The 21,087-nt window shown below is 37.4% G+C and overlaps 3 protein-coding genes and 1 pseudogene across 8 annotated transcripts; 1 reads left to right on the forward strand and 3 right to left on the reverse strand.

Annotated features, from left to right (window-relative positions):
• Positions 1 to 1,021: 1,021 nt before the first annotated feature.
• Positions 1,022 to 6,013, reverse strand: LOC103932391 (tRNA dimethylallyltransferase 9). Of its 2 annotated transcripts, XR_007259373.1 has the most exons (12): positions 5,622 to 6,013; positions 5,138 to 5,191; positions 4,366 to 4,408; positions 4,047 to 4,155; positions 3,508 to 3,706; positions 3,101 to 3,323; positions 2,835 to 2,929; positions 2,597 to 2,688; positions 2,022 to 2,097; positions 1,656 to 1,795; positions 1,267 to 1,567; positions 1,022 to 1,158 (listed from the first exon to the last, which is right to left on the reverse strand). XR_007259373.1 is itself a non-coding variant. In XM_009341975.3 (11 exons), exons 1-11 carry the CDS (start codon positions 5,886 to 5,888, stop codon positions 1,468 to 1,470), a joined length of 1,398 nt encoding a protein of 465 aa, XP_009340250.1. In that variant the 5' UTR covers positions 5,889 to 6,013; the 3' UTR covers positions 1,160 to 1,467. The 2 variants fall into 2 exon arrangements, 1 of the variants encoding a protein (XP_009340250.1); XM_009341975.3 differs by lacking the exon at positions 1,022 to 1,158 and having other exon boundaries at positions 1,160 to 1,567.
• Positions 6,014 to 6,296: 283 nt separating this feature from the next.
• LOC108866015 lies at positions 6,297 to 7,745 on the forward strand (annotated as a pseudogene).
• Positions 7,746 to 7,877: 132 nt separating this feature from the next.
• Positions 7,878 to 12,800, reverse strand: LOC103932372. Of its 4 annotated transcripts, none has more exons than XM_009341966.3 (6): positions 12,646 to 12,800; positions 11,236 to 11,344; positions 9,422 to 11,096; positions 9,224 to 9,337; positions 8,732 to 8,925; positions 7,878 to 8,299 (listed from the first exon to the last, which is right to left on the reverse strand). In XM_009341966.3, the coding sequence occupies exons 2-6, from the start codon at positions 11,329 to 11,331 to the stop codon at positions 8,126 to 8,128; spliced, it is 2,253 nt and encodes a 750-aa protein (XP_009340241.2). In that variant the 5' UTR covers positions 11,332 to 11,344; positions 12,646 to 12,800; the 3' UTR covers positions 7,878 to 8,125. The 4 variants fall into 4 exon arrangements, with proteins under 4 accessions (XP_009340241.2, XP_009340229.2, XP_048442716.1 ...); XM_009341954.3 differs by having other exon boundaries at positions 9,224 to 9,340; XM_048586759.1 differs by lacking the exon at positions 12,646 to 12,800 and adding an exon at positions 12,475 to 12,635 and having other exon boundaries at positions 9,224 to 9,340.
• Positions 12,801 to 16,868: 4,068 nt separating this feature from the next.
• LOC103932359 (UBP1-associated protein 2C) lies at positions 16,869 to 20,624 on the reverse strand. 2 transcript variants are annotated; one of them, XM_018643738.2, is made up of 2 exons: positions 19,229 to 20,624; positions 16,869 to 17,149 (listed from the first exon to the last, which is right to left on the reverse strand). In XM_018643738.2, exon 1 carries the CDS (start codon positions 20,535 to 20,537, stop codon positions 19,230 to 19,232), a length of 1,308 nt encoding a protein of 435 aa, XP_018499254.1. In that variant the 5' UTR covers positions 20,538 to 20,624; the 3' UTR covers positions 16,869 to 17,149; position 19,229. The 2 variants fall into 2 exon arrangements, with proteins under 2 accessions (XP_018499254.1, XP_009340221.1); XM_009341946.3 differs by lacking the exon at positions 16,869 to 17,149 and adding an exon at positions 18,738 to 19,041.
• Between the last annotated feature and the right edge of the window lie 463 nt (positions 20,625 to 21,087).

A 21,087-nucleotide genomic window follows, 5' to 3' on the forward strand; every position in this document is an offset into this window, starting at 1 on the left:
TACTTTTTATTTAATTTTTAAGGGCTTTTCAGAAGGTAAATGCATTTTTCAGGCATGAAAAGCAAAAGTTTGTAGCATATTCTATTAATATTCCCTTTTTTTTTTTTTTGTTTATATGCCTTTTGATCCGCAAAATAAAATAACATTTTTATGACAGTATTTTCATTTTTCAATTTTACTTTGGTTGGAAAATATTCACAGTTTCACGTGATTTTTTTACTTATTTTAATTTTTAAATTTTAAATTTAGTATGTGACATCTCACATCGTCCAGGGGAGTGATTCTTATATGTATATTCTCATCTCTACCTAACACAAGGCCTTTTGGGAGCTCACTAGCTTCGGGTTCCATAGGAACTCTGAAGTTAAGCGAAAAGAGGATTAAAACAATCCCATGATGGGTGACAATATAATCTTCACTAGATATTCAAAAACAATTCAATCTTAAACAACCGAACATGAAAAAAAATACTTCAAAACTCTAACTTTAAAATTCACTTGAATACATAACCTTATTATATAATAAAACTGTAAAACTATCGTTTTTTAGGATGTTATTATTATTGACAATCAGAATATCTCATTGTACTAGAAATTTTTATATTGGGTGATGCTAAGGATACTAAATTTGTAAACAAAATTTTGTAAATTAAATGACATGTAAGTCGATAATTAGATTATTATTTAAGCATTGATAAACGTAATCATTTCATATTAGTGACTCATCATTTAATTTACAAATTTAGTCTCCCTAGCATTACCTTTTTATATTTAGAAAGGAAAAAAATTTACTTTTATAAGGAATGCATAATGATATTTTAAAGTACTAACAAAAGCAATTTTCTAAATATATAACATTATTAAATAACACTAGATGGCAAAAATTTTGGGGACTTCTTTAAATTTGGGACCTTATGCGACTGTCCACCTAAATAACACTAGATGGCAAAAATTTTGGGAGCTACTTCAAATTTAAGACCCTGTGTGACCGCCCACCCCCCCCCCCCCACCCCTTTCCCTCTCCCCACCTCTGCATCTGTCCCCCCACCACGCCCCCACTGCATCTGTCACTCCGAACTGTATACATCCGGTTATCGGGGGTTCTCGACTTTGCAGAGAGGGGAGAAGAATTTTAGGTGGTTGCCAAAGTTCCATGAAGCTGTGTGCAAACGAATAATCTCATTAACAATCACTTCATTTGAACGGTTGGTAAACGAAATTACAATCCATAAACTCAAATAACTTCACTTGAAGTATGAATTCTCACAATATGATTTCCGATAGTCTTCGGGCAGCTGCAGTGATTCATCGGTGAACGCCTTCTTGGCACAAACAACCAGTTTTAAGTTAAGCCACCTTTCCGGCGTTGTTTGGTGAGATTTCTGATCACATATACACAAACTGAACACCACTCCGGTGGAATGGCGGATGAGCATGTAACATTGGTTGGTTTGGCAAACATCAAGCCTCAATGAAGTGAATGATCAAGTTCCGATTTGCTGTTGGAGCATTGTGTTTCTCTTATCCAGTCTAGAATGTCTGAACAATCTTCGCGTCTGATAAAATGCCTTCATGCATAAACAAAACTATTTAGTATTTAGTTCTCTGTGTCAACCATTCACTTAACGGCAAGACTTCATTGTTCGTAAATCATACCTATTTTTAGGTCGATAAGCCTTTAGTTCGGCAACTTCTCGATGGCTTGTTAGCTCTTTCTTCATTCTCAGTGATTCAGGCACAACCAAAATTTCACTGTTTTCATGGTATGCATCATAAATGAAGTCAAGCACCGTTTCCTGCAGGAATTATCCGTTATGCTAATAAGCACAAGGTTAAGCATCACACTTATAAAATTAAGCATTCACTAATTCATTGGGTTCGGGTAAATAAAAAGCCTTGCACAAAGCCAAATCTTTAATTGACATAGTACGCGAAAAATAATATACGAATAAGACCTGGGAGGGCGGAAAGCTACATCTTTCTCTTTCTGAAAAATACTGAAAACAAGATTGGAAGACATACCCAGGGTTGGGAAGCATCAAGCCAGTGATAGATATGCTCGTTGCGAAACCACGTTAACTGCCGTTTTGCAAAATTTCTGCACAAGAATTTTAAAAAATTCTGTGACTGAATGTAATGTGTGAGAATCTTGTAAACTCTACAAAGCCACAAGGAGTGTTAAGCTCTCAATGTACCACCAGGTTTTCCACACAAACACGCACGGAAAGTTGGAAGTTCATTTTGGAAATGAATAGACCGTAAAATAATTCAATAATCATAACACAAAATTAGAATCTAATCCGAAACTTCCTACTGAGATATAAAGAAAAGATCAAGCAATGAATACCAGTACTGAGGATAGTTGTGCCGGTGATTTTCCCCCTTGTACCATCTAACCTTTTATTACGTAATTCCCATTTTACCACTCCTCTCTCTGAAAGTATTTACTAACTGAAATTTAGTTTCAATATATCCCGCCAACACGATTTGTTACAATGTACACTGAAAATGTCTCTGAGTTTGGAAAAGAATATTATGCAGGCAGTTATGCCTTTTGAATCTCTTTGATACATAAATTTGAAGAAAAATTGCATTACCTAGATGCTTTCTGAAATTCAGATAAAAAGTTGTAGAACTCTCTTGCAGAAGTTCCTCCTTGCTGCCTACACATCAAGAGATACTCCATAGCCTAAAATCAAACATTTCTTGCTGTTACTACTATCACACATAATAATAACATGACGGAAAAAAAGTGCCATGCGATTTTAATGAAACAAAATCAGACAACCATTGCTTAAATAATTAAAGAACAATTTAACAATAGCAGAATCATACTTGTCTGTAACCAATTGCTCTGGTTGCTGAATTTGAATTTGGAAGAAGGCCCGAATCAAGAAGCCAATTAGCTTCAGACAAGATACCATCGCTTCCTGCAGAAATTGTAAAAAATATTAAAAGTAAAAGAGAGAAAAAAGAAGTACTTCGTCCACATTGAAATTGTAATCCTAACTGATCAAGTTGTGTAAAACAAATGAATTGCCTGATTTTGAAAACTCAAAGACGAATGATCAATTTGTACTGATGTGCTAAATATCATTTACCTGACAGCATATCTTCACATCGGTAGTCGATTGACTTATAAAGATCAACTCTCTTGCTTGAGAGGAAAAAGCAAATAAAATCATAGTCCAGTTCCTTTGATTTTACTTCCTCCACTACATCAGTAGAAGGACTAATGTCATTTGCGTCAACTACACTAGAATCACACTGTTTCCGGAAAGAATCATACGGTACTTGAAATGCAGATGGAGGTGATCCGGTACACTGTCATTGCAGGACATGCATTTGTTATATGCATATAACATCAGTAAAGTGGAGGGGCATAAGCTTCTAAATGCAAAACAACTCAGCTTAAGAGCAAATATTGAGGCAAAGATATGAACAATATATTGATGCGTGTCTGTGTCAAAGGAATGCATAATATTAGAAACAGATAACAAAAACCAACCTTAATAATCTCAAGGCTGCGTCTTAAGCGATACCAGTCATTGGCAGCCAAAAGTTGAGCCTTTGGGTCACCTGCTTTGACCACTAACTCCACAGCTGCATCCCAGTCATTATTTTTCTGTAGGACCTCTAACTCGGAATACACTTCTGATGCAATCTCTAAAGAGGCTTTGGGAACATCTGGTTTTCCGTATATGAGCCTTAAATGTACATCAAAAAACTAATGCTATCAGCACAACCACAAAGAAGAGAGAAAAATAATTAAGCTTATTACTCTTAATTACAGAGATTTTGTTTTTCTTATTCGGCTTCAAGCAACCAATTTAAATGTTGCCAACATCATCAATCAACATGCAGATGCCATTGCAAAATATATTAGTTCACAACGCAGGGCAGTTATGTTAATGTGTACTCGACATTCTAACCTTAAACATGCCAAAAACTTCCTAACATTAAAATGATAAGAAAAACAAAGATAAAAAGGGAAAACACATATATATACAGATACACATATTTACGCAAGAAGATGCTGGCACATACCATCGCAAGTACAATCCAGTACCACCAGTAACTATGGGAACCCGGCCATTATCAAGAATACTTCTTGTAGCTTGCCTGGCATCCTCAAAAAACCGTCCAACAGAATAGTCTGAAGAATAAAACATGTATTGAATTGGCAGAACAGAAATACCCAAAGTTCCAAACCTAGCAAGAGAAAACTCGACATCATCCAAGCATCCCACAAGACCCAACTTTTCATTTTAGCCTCCAAATCCTAGATTAAAAAACATAATATATGCTACGATACAGTTCTATCTGCCCTATAGCCTACAGCCTCCAAAATCAGTAGGCAACACACCTTCAGATGGGTGCAATATATCAACAAGATGATGCGGCACCTCCTGCATCAAATGAAAGAAAACACAAAGTTAATTAATGTGATCAAATGTATCCCCCAAATAAACCAAATTTGTTTGTCAAGTTGGAGTTACTAATAACAGACCAGTTGCAAATAGCAAACAAAGGGAGAGGTTGTCCAATCAATCACTCACAGTAAATTTGATATCAAGTTAAATTTACGTACTTAGTAATTATATTGTTATACTAGTTCTTTTTTTTATTTCTTTCTGTTATATTTTGGATTAGAAAGAAACTCACTGTTCTAGCAAACTACTTCGTTTTGCTAGCATGAAAAAAATTCATAAGGACCGAAAGGCTTCTATATATCTATGAAATTCTTCATTAAAGATAAGATAACTAAATCTATAATCCAATTCCTGAAATGCTGAGAGATATAACATGTACTGTGGACATTACGTGATTTCTTGGAAATGATGGTATGTATTTCTATAGTTTGAAAGGATCAAAATTCAAATCAGATAACGGAATCCACAACTATCATATTACAAATAATAAAACGTAAAATATAAGCACGAAATAGCACCACAGTTACAAATATTAGACAGTTAAGTAGGACATAACCTAATTAATTTTTCTTATTACACTAAACCATTAGCAATATGGTGCATCTGAAACCAAGATACCTTCGAATTCAAGATTTTCATAAATTCAATTTCGTAAGCAGAATCATGCCTGCACTAAATGTACAAGTTTCTCAATCAGGCAAGCACCTGTCTATCACTTAGTGAAGGCTTGGCAGATCCAATATCAAGACCTCGATATACCTGCGGCACAAAAGTTATAACAAACAAAATCACTTTCAGCAATAAAGCACTAGCTGCACTACCTGTTAACAGTTATAATCATCAACATAAGTCGATTCAATTGAGGCAATGTCACACAGAAAGAAGATTCGATATTTTGAGTTATCTCCCGTTTCAATGCTTATTGTTACTTTAGTCCATATTTTTATATAGATGTGTATTGTTGTTTCGGTTCCTTAAATTTCTTTCTGTTCTTTTCCTGCATTTTCTTATCAACCAAACAAAATGGTTTATCACTAAATACCGAATAACCTAAATAACTTGCAAGTTAGTATCTTTAGAAAACCCAATTAACCACTTTGCTGCTTAGTTCGAAAGAAGCTACATTTTCCCAGCATCCAAACAGAGAACACCAAAAACCAACAACTGGGTATTGAATTTTTGCTCAAACCTGGACGGAGTCGGCGCTGATAATCTCGCCATTGAGCCGCTTAGCGAGCTCCAAAGCGAGGCGGCTCTTCCCGGAACCGGTGGGCCCAGATACCACTATCACCTTCTCCTTCTCTTTATTCTTGGTGGCCGAAACAGAGCAGGCGGTGGTCAGACGCCGGCGGCGGAGAGTGAAGGTCAGCAGCTCGGCCGTCCGGAAGACGCGCTTCTTCGAAGAGGACGGAAGACGCGGGTAAAATGTACGGACGCAACTGCTGCTGATTATCATTTTTTGGGTTAGGGAGGAAGAGATAGGATTGGATTGGGATTGGATTATTTTTGTGTTTGGTCGTTTGGGTTTAGAGAGGGTTTTGGGTCTCAAGCTCCTTGTGAACAGAGCTGGGGATGGATAAAGTGAGGGTGTTGGGGTTTATTGGACATTTCCAGTTTTTTTTTTAATTTATTTTTTATTATCAAAGTTAAACTGTTCATCAAGTGTACTAAAAAAAACAAAAACTTGTTCATTAAGTATGAGATTTTTATTTTTTTAATACAAGTGATATTTTACACTGATGTATACCGAGAAAGAGAGAATAAATCCGAAACATCGAGGAAGAGGTTGAAGAGGAAATTCATATCATCAGGGCAAATCCATCACTTGCAAGTATAAGATTTTTGTTTACGTGTAAAGAGTTATACTTTCATGTAGACAAATTACAATTTGAAATTAGAGTGTGCTTAAACGTCTTTATTTAAAGCAGTGACAGAGTCAAAATTTCATGTGGGGAGGGGGTGAAATACTTAAAATTTGATCCTACGAACTGGCGGTTGCATGTTGTTACTTGACCTAAAAGACTTGAAGCTCAAGGTACCATTTACAAATACTTCACCAGCAAAATGTCTTTTAACAATCAAACACTCACTTCCCACGCCCACCATCTTCGTCTCCTTCCCCAAATGACAAGGCAGCAGCCCTCCCTCGAGCGGAGAATCCAGTGCCTCTTCCCGGTTGCATTGGCCTCGCTAGGAACTGCACGGCTAGTCCTCGACACGTTAAAGAGCAATGGCAGCTTTGTCTTTCAGATGTATGGTAGGCCAAGAGGCCAAAAATCGAGACCGGTCGGCGGTTGTTGTCTCACCGGAAGACCGGATTGAAGAGAGCTGCAATGTGTTTGAAGGGAAGTGGATGTGGGATAATTTGTCACATCCTCACTACACAGAAGAGAGCTGTCCCTACTTGGTAAAGCAAGCTACTTGCCAGAGGAAAGGGAGGCCGGATTCTTAGTATAAGAATTGGAGGTGGCAACCAAATGACTGTAGTCTCCCAAGGTAAAAGCCCTATAATTTGCATGTATGTGCATTCTAAGTTTTTAGCGCACGCCGTACAATCGAGACTATTACATTGTCATCTGGTGTAATTAATTCACACATGTTGTTATAGGTATATCTATTTATTAATGTTATAACCATATAAATGAATTAGTAATATTACGTGACAGTGTGACGGTCACACTAAACACGTGTGTTAAGGCATTTCATGTCTTTTTATTTTCTTAGTGAGTGGTTTTGGCTTTGAAAAATCAGGTTTGATGCGTTGAAGCTAATGCAGATTTCAGGCGGCAAAGGGCTGATGTTTGTTGGAGCTCTGTACAAAGAGGGCAGTTTGAACCCCTGAACTGCATGGTTCAATCTATATAATGTCACTACATACAAACTGGCCTTACAAACTTGGGCAGACTGGTTAGAATCCAGTATCAACCACAGATATGGATCTCCATATGTACAAGAATATAATGTCACTTAAGAACATTTTCGAAAGCGTAAAAGGAAGGAAAATTACAAATCATTTTTTTCTTTGTTATACAAGCGGTATTGGAGGAGGAGAGAGTGCTACGTATTATAACACATGTACTGTATAGCGCTCATGATTCAGAGTTCTATCCGTAATGGTTTATAGGGAACGCCGGTGACAGCTCTTGGCAAAGGAACAGAGATCGGATCCTAAAAATTTGTCAATTGCTTTCACTGGTGCCTACCTGGGGTTCCTGATACATGGAATGAAATTTTGTATGCACATCTGTTGAAGCGCCATCAAAATATTTTTTAACACGAAATTAACAATCGAGCCTTCGATAAAATGCATGAAAGGTACACTCGTAGGTTAATATTGAGGATTAGTTGTGCAGCATTTTGCAAGGAAAAGATGTGACACCTGCTATTTGTATTCTGTTGATCTTCTTCAACCAACAAACTACAAACGATTTGAATTTGGTGACGGTAGACACAATATTTATAATCCATTTGTTCATCCTCTTCAACCAGCAAAAAACCGGTGAAGATAATATCCGGAAACAATACTGACCAGCTAGAACTCAATACCGTGATGCTTAACTAATTTATTTTATGTAGAGGCATCATCTTCAATTATATACATTCGGTTTGGTATGTAACTTTCCACCATATTTACCTGCTAAGGCAAGCAGCCCTTTAACCGATCCAATTATTTACAGGGATGAGTTGGTTTACTTACAGGAGCTCCCATTCAAAATCACAGGCATCATCAAATTCCGACTTTTTCATGTTCGAGAGTGCTCCTTGGCTATGGCTGGAATCTATATCACTGTCTCCGAACCAAATTGCTAGCTGTTCGTACTCCTTTGCCAACCTCTTGTTTGGTGTAAAAGCATCCTGGATTCTTTTCTGTATTTAAGAAAGAAAAAAGAAACCTGATCAGTTAGGTTCGTGTTGCTAATCGGGCACATAATGTTCTAACAGAGTTTCATATTTTCAAGAAACATTTCGGGCTCTTTTCTTTAAATAATTCTTTTGGGGGATAAGTCATTGATTCTCAAGAAATGGGTGACTGCAATCTAAATCCGTGTTAAAAGCTCACTGTAAATATGCCTTTTAAATATGAGAACGAACGGAGAATTATATTATGTTAAACGCCAGTCTGAAATGACGGATGCAGTCTTCTTTATCTTCTAATTCAATTCAACAGAAATTTTGGAAAACCGTATAACATGCATTCAGAAAATTGATGCGATTTGGAATAATCTTCAGCTTTCACATTTGTTACCTAAACTTAACATTACAGAAACAGAAATGGAGGATTGGAGTAAAGGAACGTACCTTGTATGATCTTTGTTTTCTTGCTCGGCTAGAGACAGCATGCAGGACGCTATCGTCTATGATGACACAGCTCTCCTCCAGCTTCACCTTATTGTGGAAACCGACATTCCTCTCCTCCAGCATTACCTTATCATGCAAATCAATAGTTTCCATAGGAAAGTGAGAAGAATCGCTGCTTGATTCATCTGAACATCCTGTAAAACAATTAACAACATTAGAGAAAAGGTGACATCATAAACAAATCATAAAAGCATCCAATCTAGATCAGTTAAAAAGCTAATAGATAGCGTTAAGGCTCCGCATGATTCCAACATTAATCATAAGTCTCAACACCATCGCTTTTACTACAAACAAAACTTCATATGAATGTATGTCAGCATTCTCACTTTTGATATCTCCAGGAAGGCAATATACTATGAGCCGAGGAGTTTTAAACGTGAACGACCAGAAAGAAAATAAAAAGAAGTATCAAATGCACATTCTGCGACATACCAATATCTAAAGACAACCTAAGAGCACCATACTGAACAGAGTCGCAGATTTGAACATGCTGCTTTCTAGATGGTACTGTCAGAGGCATGATCTCTGCCGTTCTGGAAGTGCCTTCTGCTGTAATACAGAAGTTAATCAATACTGGTTTTATAAAGAAAGCAAGAGTACATCTATAGCAAGCCAACCAAAAATACTAACCTACTGATTCGGGTGATATGACACTGCTGAAAGAAGAAAGTCCCATACCGAGGTCCTTATTCTCACCAGACACGGTTGAAGGTGAAGCAGATGATGGGAGCCCATTAGAATCATTAGATACAAACCCAGCCACCTCAACAGCTTCCAGGGATAAGTTTTCAGATGGATACCCAGCGAGCCAAAGTGATTCCTTTGCATTGGAGCTGCTGAAGGATGCAAGTTCCATATTCTCTATAGCGTTTTCCCCAGATACAACTGAAGAGGCAATTTCAGAAGTAGTACTTGAAGCACCAGATACATACTCAGTTTCATCTGAAGACTTATTACAAACAGTCGACTTTTGCTCAGACTCAAACTCCAATCCATATGCAGGGGTTACAGGTGCAACCTCAGGCAAATCAGCACATCTATTTTCATGATTGCTATGAGAAAATACCCCGTGTGGGGACGCTGTAGAGTGTTCTGCCACAAAAGGAGAAGTTAACTCCTCTAATATAGGTGCAGACACTTTTACGGCAGTTTCTTCATTGTTTGCAGCTGAGTCTTCATTGGTAAAAACGTCATCAATCTCTGGAACAGACAAGTCAGACTCCACTACCTCAAGAGTATACATGGAAGCAGGAGAACTAAGTTGACCTGCAAGGTTATCTTTACTGGAGACAAGACTCGGCTGGCATGGATCGATTACATTGGGGCCTGTACGTTTTAGATTTTCAGTTGCATCTAAAGAATTTTCATTTGCCAAAACTTCATCAATATTTTCCACAGATAACTCGGACTCTAACACTTTGAGAGTATCCACTGCAGAAGAACTAGGTTGATCTGCAAGGTAATATTTACTGCCAACAAGACTCAGCTGTTTGGTCACATGATCCATTAAATTGGGCTCCATAGGTGATTGCTTTTCAGGTGAATCTAAAGAATTTTCAATATCCAAATCGCCATCAATGTTTCCCACAGATAAGTTGGACTCTGACACCTTAAGACTGTCCACTGAAATTGGAGAACTAGGTTGATCTGGAAGGTAATATTTACCAGAGACAACACTCAGCTGGTTTGTTACAGGATCCATTGCATTTAGCTTTGTAGGCAATTGATTTTCCGTCACATCTACAGAACCTTCACTGGTCAAAACTTCATCAACCTTCCCCACAGATGAGTCAGACTCTGGCACCTTGACAGTATCTATTAAAGTTGGAGAACTCGGTTGATCGGCAGGGTGATATTTACTAGAGACAAGACTGGGCTGGTTTGTCACTGGATTCATTACATTGGGCTCTGTAGGAGATTGCTTTTCAATTGCAACTAAAGACTTCTCAGTTGCCAAAACTTTGTCGATCTTTCCCACAGATAAATCTGACTCGGCCACTTCAAGAGTATTCATCGTTGGAAGACTAGGTTGGTCTGTAAGGTCATATTCCGTAGAGACCGGACTCAGCTGGTCTCTCACAGGATCCTTTACATTGGGCTCTGTAGGTGATTGCTTTGAAGTTACATCCAAAGAATTTTGCGTTACCTTTTTCCTTGACTTAGCACTAATGGCAGACTTCTGTGTCTCCGCCACACCGTTAGCATCATGTTTAACCGGAGGAAGTAAATCTTGGACGGCATTAGAAATTTTCTTCACACTTTTACCCACTGTCTGCACCTGATTTTCAACATATTTAATTGTGTCCTGTGAAAGAAATATAATTTAGTATTGCGAGAGGAATTGACAACTGGAGTTACTGCTTAGCAGTTAGCAGCAACAAAACTAATCAAAGACAAGAGGCAAACGAAATAGTTTTCATTTGGGCTTTTTCTTCCCTTATTACCTGATTCACTATACCATCCACCTCCTGGCAGATTGTTTCAAATTTCTGGTAAATGTTTCCAACCCAATTTATACTTTTGAGTTTCGTAAAATCCATCACGAACACTGAACTGTATTTTAATGGTTTACGTTAGTCAAATATAGAGTAGCATATCTTACCATATGAACTACAATGAGCATCATAAGATCACGTTAAGTCACAGATTACAAATTTTTCAAGTGACAAAGAAAACAGTGTAAAATCGAATACAAAACTAGAGGAGATGCAACTGCCACATGATAAATTCAGAAACCAAACTGTATACGGAACAGAAAATAGAAACGAAACAAGAAACTGATCTAAATTTGACAGTGAATGAAGAAAGTGCATAAAGATCAATCTATAAACCAAAATGCTTCTGTAATTTAGGAAAAAAAAAAGTAATATTGGATGTACAGAAGTAAGAAACCAAGGTCTACACGAACTACACAAGGGAGTTGAGAGGTTACTGGTCTGAAAACACAAAGAACAGAAGAAAAAAAATCCAAGATAACCATTGCCGCAACGATTGATGACTGTATATTTATATAAGCATCACTAGTTTGCATATACAATGTATAAAACATACTTGTTCATAATTTCATATACATGTACAGGCTTTGAATACTCTCATGCATTCCCTAATCCCTATATACTAACCTACATCGATATTCCTCAAATTCAAGACTTTTGCCTGTTCTTTAGCTCTTAAAAACCAATAAGCATTGAGCAGCATTTATATTTAACGTCTACACCGCCTTACCAGTGCTTCTTTCGTTCACACTACCTTAGCTGCTCTTATGCAAGGCTCGAGCAACACCAATACCGACCGCGATCAAGCACATTTTTAACCGGGGTTCTAATCTTTAAACTCATGAGAGAACTAAAACCAACAGAATTTAGGGTTTAACATGATTTATTTTAAATAACTTCATATATGTATGAGCCTTCCATCATCTCGCCCAAGAACATAAACAGGGCTTTTCGAACAGTGATCGCGATTAAGCTATTAATTTAAACTTGATCAAACTCAATCATCAATCACCATCGTCAAATTCAATTTCAAAACCCAAAATTCACACTGAAATTAAATCATTCTCCATAATTCACAAGTCTGGCAAACAAAAACAAGAACACAGCAGCTCCCTGAATACAAAAAAGCATAAACATATATAATTTTACACAAAAAATTTAAAAAAAAATGGACATAAACATACCTACATGCATATATAATCGTTCCAATTCGGAAAAGAGGGATTTTTTTTTTTTTTTTTTGGGGTACAAAAAGAAGAAGAGAAACCAGCAAAAATAAATTAAAGAGTGCGAATTGAGTGGAAAAGCAACGAAATTTAAATGAACAAGGCAGAGAGAAAACAGGAAGAGATGAATTACCGGCAGCTGGCGGCGCCGGTAAGCTCAGTTGGAATCTAGACGCAGAGAGAGAGAGAGAGAGAGAGAGAGAGGAGAGAGGTTTAGGGAGAAGAAGGGGGAGGGTTTAAAGAGCGTTTATGTTTTGTTTATCTTAATCACATAAATAAAATAATAAAATATTAAAGTACAATATGAGTCCAACTGAAATTCCAAATATTTAACTACCACAAGGTGGTTGATTAAGAATTTCAGACTCGCATTTTACACAGTCAGAGTTCAGTTTGTATGTTAGTATTGAAAGAAGATCTTCTCTTGAGTTCAGAATAAAGATCCTCCTGATCAATTCATTCGGACCGTTTAAATTTAATCCAACGACTCCAATCAGAAGACTTTTTAAAAGTTATAATAATTACAACTGTTGAATTAAATTTAAATAGTCCGGATGAGTTGGTCAAAAGAATCTACATCCTAAGCTCAGGAGAGAATCCTCTTCCGTTGGTATACAGCATAAAAATAATTAAAGAATGTTTAAATATGTATGTAAATCTTTTCGGTTTCCAAAAAAATGGAATAACATGAAAGCCACCAGTCTCCTTGATTGGAATTAGTAATAACATGTAGCAAAAGGTCGGCCGGCTCTCCTCCTCTCTTTTCCTCCCTTGGCTTTTTCTGGTGCAATTGACTGACCAGCCAAATATTTTTTTTGCTTTTTCCCTTTCTTCCTTTTCTTTGGGATAATGCTTGTGTCTTTTATTAATATATTAATTAATATTTTTTTAGTTTTATTAATATTTCTAACCTCGCTTTTCTTCCTATCATTTACCTCATCTTTTCTGAACTTTATGCTTATACTCCGTATAGTTCATATTAAAACTAGCTTTATAAAAATTATATATGCAAAAAATTAATTGAAATTAAAGTCGTTTAATCGATTAATTGTAGCAAATATATAAACAGCTTGTAATTCTTGTACCAAATTTGTCCATTTATTTTTGTATAGTTAGATAACTAAACAATTTCGTATTTAATTGATTTTTTCCAGAGATGTGTTTTTTTTTTTTCACATCAAGTGACTTATAATATTAACGATTCCGATTAAAAACACTTTACTTTGTAAATCGATCACGAAGTATTTTAAGTACTCCTCATCATTTGAAGAGCCAAGTTAATTTCAAATAGTAATTTAATTTACAGTATCTTGACAAATCGTAAGCATGTGAAATTTTCAGCGTATGCATTCTTTTTGCTTTTTCTCTTCTGCATATTTTTGTTCTCAATCAACAATGTAAAAAAAAAAATCGTCTGACAGACTAATTGTGGAGAAAATCACAAAACCCAACGTACGTTGAAGAAAGAAACAAAAACCAACTTCATCATTTTGTTCAAATTAATCACTCAGTACTACAATCTAGTAATATTTTTTTCCTTAAAAATAAGATGTTTTATATCCGAATCTTACGGATGATAAATTCGATACCAAATTAGATTGCCTATTATATGGTTTAACCAAACTCATTTTCGCTCTAATATAAAAATTTCAATGCATTAAAAAAAAAAAGACGGAATTAGAAGAGATAAAGTTGAACGGATTCTTGGAAGTTAGCATCCATTTTCTCCATTAATGCAATGTAGACACCAATGGCGACCTTCGAGTAAAGCTGTCGCAAGCTGCGTTACATTCTCCCCCTGTCGTCTGTCTTCCGTCAATTTAATCATCACTTGTTTGAAAAGTTGCAATGTATGTAGACGTGGCTAGTTTAGTTAGACATTGGGTACACTTGTTGGCCTAAAGCATCATCCGACAATTCCTTGGTCTGCATTATCCTTCCTTGACGATGAATTTACATTTTCGACCCCTACAATGAACGGAGGCCGAGTTTTCTCGACTACAACTTTCAAATTTTGTTCAAATCGACGGTAGAGCAATCGTACCATCTTGTGGAGATGAAGGGAACTGATCCATCTAATTCCTTCAACTCGAACAAAATTCGAAAGTCACACTACGTTTCTTACACCAACGTATTACAACCCTATGTTCGCTTGAAAGAAAATTACTTGGACTAAATTTTGAGTAGTGCTATTAACACTTTTCCTCTTCTCTCTCTCTCTCTCTCTCTCCCCCTCCCTCCCTTGTTAAATTTTGTCCACTGATCAATTCCTTTCATCCGACAGTTAAAAATTAAAAAAGATGTGTGAGATGAAAAATAAGCATGTGGATAACACCACCTTAAATTTTTTACACCAATAAGTTAAAAGAGCACAAATAAATTTGAATTTGTAAAGGCATCTTTCGGGCAGCCATCTTTCTCGGATCATAGATTTTTCCACATGCTCAAAACACGAGATAGTAACCATACCTCATTAGAAGAAACAAAAAAAAGTTCAAGAATCATTTCGCTTGTATAATTACATATGGCATTTGCGCCTGTGTTCCGACACACTTGATAAATTATATGCCAACTTTATGCAGGAGGATTGACTAATGCATCTTCACATTTCTACATTTTTCGAGTCGCCGACTGATAACACGGTCGATATCAGGAAACAAACGTATCAAAGAATAAAGCTGAAAATTGATGCCCAATTGCTCTCCACTCTCACTTTAACATAAAAGAACGTAGACTTTATACAACTTTCACGATCATGCACATGCTACCACCGCGGACGGAATATCTCTGCATCCCGTGGCAAACATCAATCATAAGCCTTCGGCTACCACTATCTGACATCCTTATCCGCCTCACCCACCACGACACAATTCATCTCACCGATATTTGGCATCAAAATATTCCTCTACATCTCCACTTGTCGGCCTCTGCCACCAAGATTCCACTTGCCGCCACAACCACCACAACACGATTCATCTCACCAAGCTTGAGCATCAAAATATTCCCCTTACATCTGGCCCCCAAATTCCACTCCCCGCCCAACAAACAGAAAACACTCGCAACGAAAAGAATGGGGCGAGAAGACAGTAAGACAACTCAAAATCATGTTGCGCAAAACTAAACACAATGTACAAGGAAATGGGGAAGACGATAGAACAACCACAGTAAATGAAACAAAACCAATAAGTCAAACAGAGGAAGTTGCCTGAATTACAAATTTCTCAAACGCGGGTGTTAAAAAACAACAATTTTTCAGACCAGAAAAAAAGACAGTAGTTTGTCAATCAAATAACACCAAACCATCTAAAAACGGGAAAAAGAAACGTAACATAAAAGTACTGGGTTGGATGGATGGAACAAGATACGATGTTGAAATTACGCCACTAGAGTTTACTGTCACATAAATTGAAATTCAGCATAAATGTCTACTAAGAAAGCAAAGAACCACTTTCACAACCCAAACAGCTACATCATATTATATGGTAAAGAGCGATACCATGGGGTTTTTAAATGAAAGAACCATAACTTAAAAGCAGAGACGCCATGAATCGCAAAGATAAGGCACTATTCTATCCCCATATAAAATGAAGTCTTCCTGTCCATCGAACTACACACACCTCGCAAAAGCCTCCTTTCAAATAGAGCACCATAATGACTAAAACAGAATCAACCATCCGTCAAAACTGAAATTCAGTCAATCTCCAATCACTTCCATACAATCCAACAAAAAAACAGCTAAATCGTAGAGGCATGAATTATGTACTAGAAACACCGTTTTTACATCAACATTTTCTACGGTCAACAAGAAAATAGGGCTCCTCAATAAACCACCAAAAGCTTAACTGAGTGCCTCTACAAAAAAGAATGACTACATACATACTGAACATCAATAAATGCCTACAATGCAAAATTATAAAATTTGACTTCGATGAATATCAAACTCCCATATATTTACTGAAGATGGGGATGAGGAAGAAAAGAAAAAAAAAAAGCAATCTGAATACATAACAGGTACACCAGGAAAAAACCCATAATATTCAACAGAATAAAGAAACTCATGGATGAACAAATCACAGTCAAAAGAGACAATATGGCCAATACAGCTTATCCACAGGGAAACCAAAATTGTTGAAGAGAGTGTTAAAAACCAGTGAAAACAAAACAATCTTTTTCAGCAAAAAGAAAGCTTGAGACAACGTCACCAACAGAATTTTACAGCAAACGTAAGTCCTACGTACATTTGCAAGACGCATATCATAGCAGCAAGCCACCATCTTGAAGAGCTCCATACAAACAAAGTCATATCAATTATCAACTAAAGTAAGAGCAACAACCGCCATACATACATTCTCAAAGTAAAAGAAACGTAAATCAGTTATTATAAAAAAACAAACTATACTTTATGGCCAAAAAACCTACAGATCACATCAGTTCCTGACAGAATACAGAAAACTAGTCTAATTTAGTCACTTTGGCTACCATAACTCAAAAATGACCTACATCTTAAAGGTGCAGATGAAGTGATGAAGAGGCGATAAAATCACAGCTAATACAATCATCAAACCACAGCACATAGTCTGCAATCACGCAATCACCAGAACCATATAAAGCATCTGCGCCAACAAGCGGTCATACACCTGATTCAAACATCAACCAATAACTCAATCCATCTTTCAATTGAACCATAAAGAACACAAACACGTCAAATCAATAAACACGCAAACAGATCAAATCAATGACCACGCAAAATGTATTTCACACAACTTTAAAATAAATATCAAAACAAGACATCCTTGCTAACTTACCAAAATATTTGAAAATAGTCGAACTACAAGAGAACAATAAAATGATAAGATAATCCAAAATTGACCAAAAAAATAGTAAAGCAGTATCAAAGTTTAGAAGATGAATTCATCATCTTACAGCACGCTATACTTAATTGAGCATAAATCCATATAAATAAAACTAACAATAAATAGTTGACTTACATCAATAGATTACTGGAATGTGGAAATGTTTTGACGGTTTCATTGGTAACTTGAGCAAAACTTTGCACCAACCAAGTAAGCATAAAATCTTTCTCAAATAAATGTATGAATGACGAGGTAATCACATGCATGATTTTTTGTTTTTATAAGAAAAAGCAATCACTTGCACGATCCCACTACTTCATTAACCCTCCAAATCAATTGTCTCACAAAATCTCTACCCCCACATTATTAACCACAATTTCTAATGCCAAAAATTATATCACCCTTTCAAATATAACAACTACAATGATATGAATGCTTTGTACCATTCACATAGTCCTTTTAATTTTTTATTTAAAATGAATACACCATCCAAGAAACTCAAAGAATGAAAAGCAGCCAGTGTTCTAAAAATATGACTATGGGAACCATTAACCGCCACTAACAAATAAACAGTTGTTCAAAGAAAACAACGATTTAGCTCAAGTATTTGATACTACATTTATATTCTACATGTACAAATACAAAATTCTGTATCATATGTATATTTAAATATTTTTAGTAATAATATTCATCTCTCAAAAGCTTACACCTCGCCTTGCAAGAGAGAGAAAGCCCTATACTATTTTGCGTATTAAAACACTGGATGAAACCCACACACTAAAATCTGACTATGAGCAAATAAAATCAGCCCTGTTCACTATCCCACCCATGGCAAGTTTACTAGATTGGAATTGGGTTAGTGAAGAATAGGAATGAATATGGTTGTTTAGGTATGGGATAAACTACCCCCATGTGATATCTGGTTGTTCAGGTATGGGATAACTGATTTTACCGTAGGACCGACTAATTTTTTTATTCCCTCTCTCTTAGTAAACACAGAATATGTTACACATTGGAATGGTACACATTACATACCCATTTCTACTAATGTCGTTAGTGTTCCTCTCTATCGCTCAAATTTATTTTGATAAGTTGCTCAATCAATCCCATCAATTCCCAACAAAAACTATACACAAATAAAACAAAATATAAGAAAAGTCACAAAAGAGATCTTTGAATTCCTCCTCAAGTATCAAGTTTCCACCCACATTGATCAAAGGGAAAAAAAAATGCATACAACTCCATCCGCACTACCAAACTAAAAAGGTTTCACTAATTGAATGGAGAAGCATCCTGTAAAGATAAAAGATTCTAACATCCATATTCCTCCAGAATTAAGGACTAAAAAGTAACACTTGACACAAAATTCAAATTTCAAGTAACAAAAAACAGTAAAATTCATTTGGAAACTCAACCGTTTAAGTTCTTGACTAAATATGCCCGAACATCATAAATTATAATGCAATATCCACATCTAATATTTCTGCTAAAATTAAAGCTTTGGATGCAACACAAAAAGTACCATTAAAACATTTCATATAAAATAGAAAAACAAGAGAAATACTACAGCAAAGGAAAACATATTCGTCTAATCTAATACAGAAAAACTTGATCGCCTCTCAATCAACAAAAGCAAATTGATTCACGCAGAAGCACGAACAGAGACGCGAGGTATCCTATTCACACATAAACAAAAGCAAAAAAAATAAACAATACAATTAGTCAAAGGCACAAATTTTGTGAAGAAACAACCAAAACAACAAGAAGCAACCATACACAAGTAATTTAACAAAGCACCAATAAATTCAATCAATACCACCAAACTAGAAACATAATAGCAAAAGATACAAGCAATGAAAATACCTCAGAAATAAGGTGGCACATTTGGGTACATGCCACCTTGAGGAACCCTTGGTAGGGGTGACGTTCCAGCTTGCTGGTGGTGCTGATTCTGATAGGCCGACAGGCCGTAATGCCCACCCTCCGGATACCTACCAGACGGTAACCCACCTGAACTCGGAGGCAATCCATATAAAGACGACCCGTTACCCACACCACCAACTGGACCACCACCACCGCCCGACCCAGCACCACCAAGTCCACCACCCAACCCACCGGCACCACCTAAACCATAACCCCCAGGCCCGCCATAGTTACCATAAGGCCCACCCAACCCTCCATATCCACCACCACCACCCAAACCCGAATTCACCTGGTTTCCAATACCAGACAACCCAGGCCCACCCAATGGATGGTGACCCAATGGAGGCTGGCCCTGAAGCCCACTGTTATACCCACCATAAGAACCAATTCCACCTGGGATGCCGTACTGCCCAGGAATCGAAGACGGCGGTGCCATCCCCATCCCATCTCCGTGCGCATTGGAACCACTCCCAGGTCCTTGACCCTGGGCCGGCCCGTCCGACTTGCTCTTTTTCCCATCAATCGCCAATTTACAAAGCAACTGCCTACCCTCGATGTTCTTCGCCGGATCAACAAGCGCCGCCTGAGCCCCCTCCGGAGTCTTATACACAAACAGCGCATACCCTTTGCACTTCCCAGTCTGCTTATCAAACCCTAGCGGGCCCTCCTCTATCTCTCCGTACAGGGCAAAATGCGCCAAGAGCTTATCCGACGGCATGTCATAGGGAACATTGGCCACATAAATCTTCCGCAACGATACGTCAGCGACGTTGTTGGAGGCGGTGTTGGAGTTCGAATTCCCCGCGGAGGCGAGCTGCGTGACGGTCATGCGGCCGTCGATCTTCTTGCTCGGTTCTTTCAGGGCCATGAGAGCACTGTCAACGTGGCGGAACGTAACGAACCCATAACCCTTTGATTTTCCGGTGGTTTTGTCAAGGATAACGATAGCCTCCTCCAGCTCGCCGTAGGCGGAGAAGAGGGATCGGAGGCCCTCGGTGGTGGTGTCCCAGCCGAGGCCGCGGATGAAGAGCTTGCGCTGGGAGGCGTCGGGATCGGCAATGGAGCGGACGGCGTCGAGAACGTCGACGTGGCGGGAGAGGGCGTCTTGGAGAATGTCGAGGAGTTGATCGGGGGTGAATCGCTCGATGAGCCTGCGCGCGTCTTCGGGGGAGAGCTTGGGGGCGGAGGCGGGATCCGTGTCCAGAACGACGCCGTTCTCGTCCAGCTTTCGCTTCTTGGTTGAGTCCATTGGCAGAAGAGCGAGGATAAACCCTAACCCTTGGGAAGAGAAACACAAGGTGGAGAGAGAGAGAGTTGGGAGTTTCTGACTGTGATTCCATTGGATGTGTTTATATACTGAATACGTTGGGCCTTTTAGGAGTAAATATTCTAGTTAAATGGGCTTTGGCTGACATCTAATTGTTTATTTCGAGCTTATTTTTAGGGAAATGTTATTTGTACTTTAAAATTTTTATTTTACATTTTTTATCAGTGTATTTTTCTTTTTAAATATAGAAAGTTTGAGGTGTTGAATATGATTTTTGGAGTAGCAATAATAATTCCCTATTTTTTACTACGTTCTTTAAAATTCGATTTTGATCTTATTTTACTTTTTAAAACTCAAAATTTTACATTTTACTTCTTAAAACTCAATATCCGCTTCAATTTATCTTATCTCTGTGTATTCCGTTAAATAACCATTAAGTTTAGGCTTTTATTTCCGATTTTGACGATGCCCCGCCATCGGCTCTTCCTGTTCTTTTGTCTCTCCTAATCTCCCTCTTTCCATAAACGAAATT

This window comes from the organism of the source record quoted next, unplaced genomic scaffold (assembly GCF_019419815.1).
Source record: "Pyrus x bretschneideri cultivar Hongxiangsu unplaced genomic scaffold, Pyrus_bretschneideri_v1 Contig25, whole genome shotgun sequence".
NCBI classification, from domain to species: Eukaryota; Viridiplantae; Streptophyta; class Magnoliopsida; order Rosales; family Rosaceae; genus Pyrus; species Pyrus x bretschneideri.